Source organism: Beta vulgaris, chromosome 9, assembly GCF_026745355.1.
Source record: "Beta vulgaris subsp. vulgaris cultivar EL10 chromosome 9, EL10.2, whole genome shotgun sequence".
Taxonomy (NCBI): Eukaryota; Viridiplantae; Streptophyta; class Magnoliopsida; order Caryophyllales; family Amaranthaceae; genus Beta; species Beta vulgaris.
The window spans coordinates 22,565,108-22,572,114 of record NC_079210.1 but is presented as its reverse complement, the minus strand read 5'-3'; the positions used below and the strand labels follow the sequence as shown (position 1 = coordinate 22,572,114).

Here is a 7,007-nt window from a genome sequence, read left to right as displayed (position 1 = left end):
GGATTCGTCTCAATGTGTATTATCCAAATATCAACTTTTTGTAATTTTTGCTTATCGAAAATTAGAAATATAAAGGTTCAAATTAGTATGTCGGCAAATGTGCCCCAAAGAAAGGGGTAAACTAATAGAGGACGGTGGGAGTATTTGAATAATCCTGCTATCCTGTTATATGATTCTTTTTTAAAATACAAATCATACTTTCTTTCAAAAAAAAAAATACAAATCATACTTCTAATCTTACAGCACTATATCCACAATAGTAGTGAAAAAGGATATAATTTGAGCGACCGTCAATATATAAATTGTAGGCATGTAATTCAGCGGCAAGGAAATGTATCTGCCAGGATAAAACTTGAATATTGCTATCCACGGAGATTCGAATATTACATTTTACAAACTAACTCTAATATACAGCATGTATCTTTGGTGATGCAGACGCAAGTAATACACTCCACAATGAGTTCATACCAGTAAGGCAGTAACTGATTGATCTGGTCTAGTTTTAAGCCCACCACGGTGCATCACCAGTTCTGAAATCTGTTTCAGTCCATGGAACCAACACCACCTTTCCGTCATCAACATCACAGTGCGCCAAGGCCAATGACTGTCATTCAAAAGCAGAAGAAAACGGTGTTAGTAAGTTCAAGATTTCCCGCCTGTTTCAGAATGAAAGAAAGTTGAGTAGTAGATAGATAGAAAAGGTCGAACATCATTCTCACTTAATAAAAATTTTATGCAAGTAATCCGAGGAGTTTGATCTTAGGGCATCCAAGCATCCCATAAGACACATTAAATTTTCAAAGACACTCACTGAATTCAATGGTAGAAGAAAGAAGGTTTGAAGTCTGATATGCTTTTCAAATAGGAGGGACTCACAAAAGGCATTAACTTAAATAATTTTTAGGAAGTTTTCATGCAAATAGGAAGCCCAGCAATTTACAATTAAGAGTATCTGTATATGCATTCCACCTGTGCTGTCCTACTAATTGTTTCTTCCTAAATGCTAACATGATTTTAATGTGCTTTTTCCTTGCCAGTCGTTCTAAGACAACTCTTCTATAAAAGGAGGAGAAAACTAACTCTTCACTTTAGTGAGAAACTATCATGTGACTTTCTTTTGAACAATAATAATACATCTTCTTCACCAAATACCCCCAAGTAATCTCTTTTTTCACCAAGTACGCTCAAACCTTTCAAAACACAATTAAATAAAATAAGATATTGTAATTATATCTCATTAAAAGACTCACACAAGTAGTTAGATACCTAATACATTAGTGGTAATGATAATAGACTATTATAGACATAAACTCTTACTCCAATTTCTTGTATTCATCAAATTATGACGTCAATTTTTTCCTCACAAGACAAAAATTTGCGAAAAGAAACAACTTTGGGCATCACCCGGGACACTAATTAGTTCTATTATTAAACCTTGATTAACCTCTATATGTCCCATTTACATTAAATGAAAACCACTGAAACACCTTCTATGAGACTTATTCTCTCTATTCCCGCATAACTATGTTGCCTCCTTTTTGGCCATAAATGGTGTTCTAATGATGATTTATTAGGATAAATCGCTCAAGTAGGGACTAATTATGGTTTAGTAATAGCATTGGAGATTATTGACCAAAAGAGCTAACAGTCATAAGTCACTAAACTTATGGCGAATTTTAAAGAAAGTGGGGGTACATGGTGAATTTGGAAATGTTGGAGGGTATTTGGTGAAAAATAAAATAATTTGGGGGTATTTGGCGAAAAATTTGTTAATAATATCGGTATTGCCAATTATTAGAAAATTTGGAGGGTATTTGGTGAACCAAATTAGATGTAAGGGTAACAAATCCATACAGAATTAAACGAAGGATATACAACAATATTGAAAGCTTACCAAAGGTGCAGGTCCTCTCACAACTCTGCCTTGGTTATTGTACTGAGATCCATGGCATGGACAGATGAATTTGTTCTCAGCACTATTAAATGGCACCACACACCCAAGATGTGTGCAGACAGCATTTATTCCAAAAGTTGCAAGAGTTCTGTCGCTCTCGACAACCAAGTAAGTTGGATCTCCCTGATAGCATTAGAAAAGCCCCAAATCTGTCAATTTCCTTATTGCATCTCAGCATATATTAGCTAGATGAGCATAATGGATAATAACTGATTTAGCAAGTCAGTTCCATTGAACATATAATCCATATATATCATTCACTCATTCTGTTTGAGGACAAAGTAAATCTGAATTTTAAGACAGTATTTGGAGAAAGACTATCAAGACATGTAAATTGCAATAGCAACAAGAATGACTGATGCCAAATCTATGATTATTCTTGGATATACATTCAAGTATTAAGCTAGTGTATATAACAATATAGAGAGAGAGGCAAAACTGAAAGGCTGGTTATGAAGGATGGCATAAATACCTTCAGTCCCTGGGTAAGGGTGCGGTCTCCTGGTCCATGGTTCTTGAGCCATTCAGAAGCAATAACATCATTTCCTAGAGCGTCCTTAGCAATGGTACCACCAGAACCACTTCCTCCACTATTGTAGATTATTTAGGACAACGAAACCAAAGTTAAATCAAGCAGCATTCACACATTTCAGCCATTGTCATGGAATACCATTTACAAAAACAAGAGGATAAAAAACTAGGGTACAAAATTTGGACAATTGGATTAGGTTTCTAATAATTTCATTGATTAAAGAATGTTCCAATATAAAAGTCGGATAATTTGGTCAACCGGATTAGCTTTCTAGTAATTTCATTGAATAAACAATATATCACAAAAATTAATATTTTGCTTCAACGATAAACAAACATAGATTAATTTTTAGAATGCTTAAACATATTACTTGCTTGTTTATTTGCATAAAACTAGAATATGAATCGTATTAAGTACACGCCAACAATGAGCGAATTTGATTTATAATTATATTCGTATCCTCACCTGTGAACTCAATCTTTGCTTCACTAACTAATTATAAAGTCATGAAAGGAAATCTACATTGGATCATATTCAAGCCCCACCCCGCCAAGGCCCATCAACGTAAGGGCCTAGTTTTGACAATACTTTTAATAAAGGGAAGCAACAACAACCAAAGAAAATGAAGTTTGGCTTGGTGGTTTGCTTTATAATTGCTAGTCTAGTGAATACCGATTCACAACCCACAAGGATGGTCTGCTTTTCTATTCTTTGGCAATGGTCTGCTTTTCTATATTAAACTTCTTTTAACATTGTTTTTTTTATCCACATTTTTTCCTTGTATACCCTCTATTTCACAATACTTTTTACACTTTTTATTTTTATTAGTCGTACATTACCCTTTCCAATTTTATTTTCGAGTACAACCCATTGTTATTTTATTTAATTTTTTCTCAACAAACATGAACCACCACTCTCTACTCTAAATGAAATAACCATTTTGCTACCTCGTGTCACCTCTATCTTTTTCTTTAATATAATAACAATTGATAATAATCCTCTAAAGTTATGTATCTTAGTAGGTATAAGGAGTGATTTTGAAAGTTTATGCTATTCATTTTAACATATTGTCCAATTTGACTTTAATACTTGATTTTCACTATCTCTTATGATGTGTGCTTAAGAAAAATATAGTGTACTTATTTTGCCATCTAAGTGTCAGAGAAAGTACTAATTAGTGGCGAAAACATTAGCTCTGCAACCATATATAAGAGGCCATGAGATTTAGATTGAGTTATAATTATGAACTAGTTCAAGTAACAAGAAGAGGCTTACCCAGGAGGAACAAAGAAGTTAGTATAAGGAACCAACATGAAGCCAGAAGGAAGAGATATAGCTCCCAACAACAACAAATTCAGCAGCTTCCTTTTTTCCATGTCAGGAACGTTATCTGCTGGTATACTTGTGGCCTGGCAACTCACTCTCATCCTTCCTACTCTTCCTTTGCCCATCAACACATTCACCTTTCCAGCTTTTGCCAATGCCGATGACGGAGCGAATACTCCACTTTTGCTCGAACATAGCTGAACAAACAATACAAAATTAGATTTGTTAGCTAGGAAAATTTCATACATAGCAATTTTGCGGACAAGATAATTTCTAATATAACTATTGAGCCATGGCAATATAACCATCTCAAAACTCCGGAAAAATAGGAGGTTTCGGAGGATCCATGAAACACGAAAATGACATGAAACTCAAATTTTTTAATTGTTGCAACTTATAACACACTCAAAACACTATAATTTCGCAAACTCATATTCAAACCCCACTATTTTCCCCACGCTTCTTCTCAAAATCTCTTGTTACAAGTTATAACAGTTAGGGATAAGTTACTCCTCAAAAATAATATTCTCAAATATTTTGAATGGTTAAGAAGAATTTAATTGTACTACCTATGTTTTATTTGGGGATATCATACCTGAGATGGAGTGGCGGATGACAGAGTGGAGGAAGCCATGGGAGTTGGTTTTGTGTGAGAAATAGAGTGAATTGGAGATGATGATGGTTTTGATGATAAATTGAAGCCATTGAGTGTCTAATAGTTAGTTTGGGAAATATGTGAGGTGGGTTAAGCTTCAGCCACGATTAGTGGATAAGGTATATGATGGCGGATTGCTGGGGATTGGGAAGGGGGGATAATGTGTGTTAGTTTTACAGAGCCACACGTTCTTAAATTATACTCTATGAAAAGGAAAATTTGTCAAAAAAAACCTTTATGAATTCATTTTTGTGAAAAAAAACCTTATAAAATATTTTTTGTGAAAACAAATCAAAATCAAATTTTTTATGCAAAAACAAACCAAAATCGAAATTATTCCTCCACCCCCTCATGCAGCACCCCCACCCCCCTTCGCCCCTACCCTCTCTCCTCTCCATTCTTCCCTCCTTCACCCCTCCCCCTTCTCCTCTCCCTTCGTCCATCCCCCCAACCGTTGCACCACCCAGAACCCCCAACTGCCGCACCACCCAAAAACAATGGTTTTCGTTCTTCGATTTTGATAGTTTCCGTCTCATTTATGGTGGTAGTGGATAGTGGGTTTCGTGGTGGTGGTGGAGGGGCGGTTTCATGGTGTTATAGTCATGTAATGGTAGTAGGTTCAGATTTTCTGGGTTGCGGAGGGGGGAGCTGCGGTGGGATGGGGTGGGCTGGGGTGTATGAGGGAGCTGCGGGGGGATGGAGTGGGCTGCGATGTGTGGGGGGGTGGACGAAGGGAGAGGAGAGGGGGAGGGGGAGGGAGGTAAGAAGGGAGAGGAGAGAGGGCAGGGGCGAAGGGGGTGGGGGGTTGGGCGTAGGTGGAAAATGATACTAGGTTTGTTTTCGAAAAACAAAAATTGATTTTGGTTTGTTTTGCAAAAAAATACTTTATGAGGTTTTTTCGCAAAAATGAATTCGTAAAAGGTTTTTTTTGGCAAAGTTTCCCCATGAAAATAATTTTCTCAAATATTCTGAATGGTTAAGAAATTTTAATTGAGTGTTAAATATTATACTTTATGGGTCCGTATGATATTCTAAGAAAAATTGTTTCCATGAAAAGTATTTTTCGGTGGAGTATGCATATGAATAATATTTTTCCTTTATTTGATTTGGTGGAAAACTATTAAATTGAGAAAGGAAAAATGGAAAGGTTGGGAATGACAGAGTGGAGCAAAATGGTTTTCCTTTAAACTTTCGAGAAAAATGTTTAGAAAGGGATGAAAAACTCCTTTTTACCTTAATTTTCATTTCTAAATCCATTGTCCAACCAACTAATGAAGTATGGGGAAAATCGTTTGCATGGAAAATGTTTTCCTCCAAGAAAAACGGAGCATCACTAGTAGAATAAATACTTATTGTTGCGGTCATTAAGTGGCCTATTGCGGCGGTTTTGGCCGCGCGGCAATTAAAGGCGCACCAATAGGTAATTAAACTATTGTTGCGGTTTTAGACCGCAGCAATAGGCCAAGATATTGTTGTTGTTCCTAGCCAAAACCGCAGCAATAGGTTTATTTTTTATTAAAAAAGTACAATGTATTGCTGCAGTTTTAGCTAGCAACTGCAGCAATATCTTGGTCTATTGTTGTGGTTGTTGCCCAAAACCGCAGCAATAGGTCCTGGTACAGGCAAAAAAAAATTTGCATTTTGCAATTAAATTTGAAAGAATAAAACCAGACAACTAACCCATCCACTATCCACCAAATTTACAAATAAATTGAAAATGAAATAACATATGAATCTCATTAATATATAAAGATAAAAAAGTTGTTACATAAATATTACTCCCTCCGTCCCATAATATAGTGCTTGTTTCTTTTTTACACGGTCTCCAAGATGTAACTTTAACCTTTAATGTCTTCAATTCCGCATTAATAAAAAATATAAAAAGTTGATATTATGAAACTACACATTGAGACGAATCTAACAAGATCCCACATGAATATGTTTTTTTATATATACAAATGAGAATATTCGGTCAAAGATTTGAAAGTTTGACCCACCGAAAATGAAGTAGGCACTATATTATGGGACGGTGGGAGTACAAAAGATCAGAAAGTAAAAGCAAAAATTAAAAAAATGGTTACAACTAAATGATTAATTACAAAAAATATATTAGAAAAATTAAGAAATTGAAAATCAAAAAAATCCTAAACAAACAGATCTAAGAAAAGGAATAAAAACAAAAAGAAAAACTGAAAACGAAAAAAAAACAGTTAATGTCATGGTGGTTCGCCAAATGAAGGGCCATCTATGAACGGCGAACCAAGGCGAACAAAGTTTATGGAGACGAACGGAGTTGGCGACTGGCGAATGACGTTGGTGGAGAGGTGTGCCATGGTGTCTGGGTGAGGACGAAAGAAAGAGATCGACCGGTGAGAGAGAGAGAGGGGTCGACGGGTCAGAGAGAGAGAGGTGCCGGCGTGTGAGACGAACAAGCCTTCGGCGTGAGAATTGCAGACCTCAAAAAGGCGAGCAAATGAGAGAGGCGGGCAGACGAAAGGCGTGAGACAAAGTTGAGGGTGAGGCGCCATGGTGAATTGAGA

General features: G+C 36.2%; 1 protein-coding gene across 1 annotated transcript; it reads right to left on the bottom strand.

Annotated features, from left to right (window-relative positions):
- Positions 1 to 263: 263 nt before the first annotated feature.
- Positions 264 to 4,566, bottom strand: LOC104903038 (cytochrome b6-f complex iron-sulfur subunit, chloroplastic). Its single transcript, XM_010691011.4, has 5 exons — positions 4,408 to 4,566; positions 3,762 to 4,009; positions 2,427 to 2,544; positions 1,895 to 2,077; positions 264 to 604 (listed from the first exon to the last, which is right to left on the bottom strand). The coding sequence occupies exons 1-5, from the start codon at positions 4,444 to 4,446 to the stop codon at positions 503 to 505; spliced, it is 690 nt and encodes a 229-aa protein (XP_010689313.1). The 5' UTR covers positions 4,447 to 4,566; the 3' UTR covers positions 264 to 502.
- Positions 4,567 to 7,007: the final 2,441 nt, after the last annotated feature.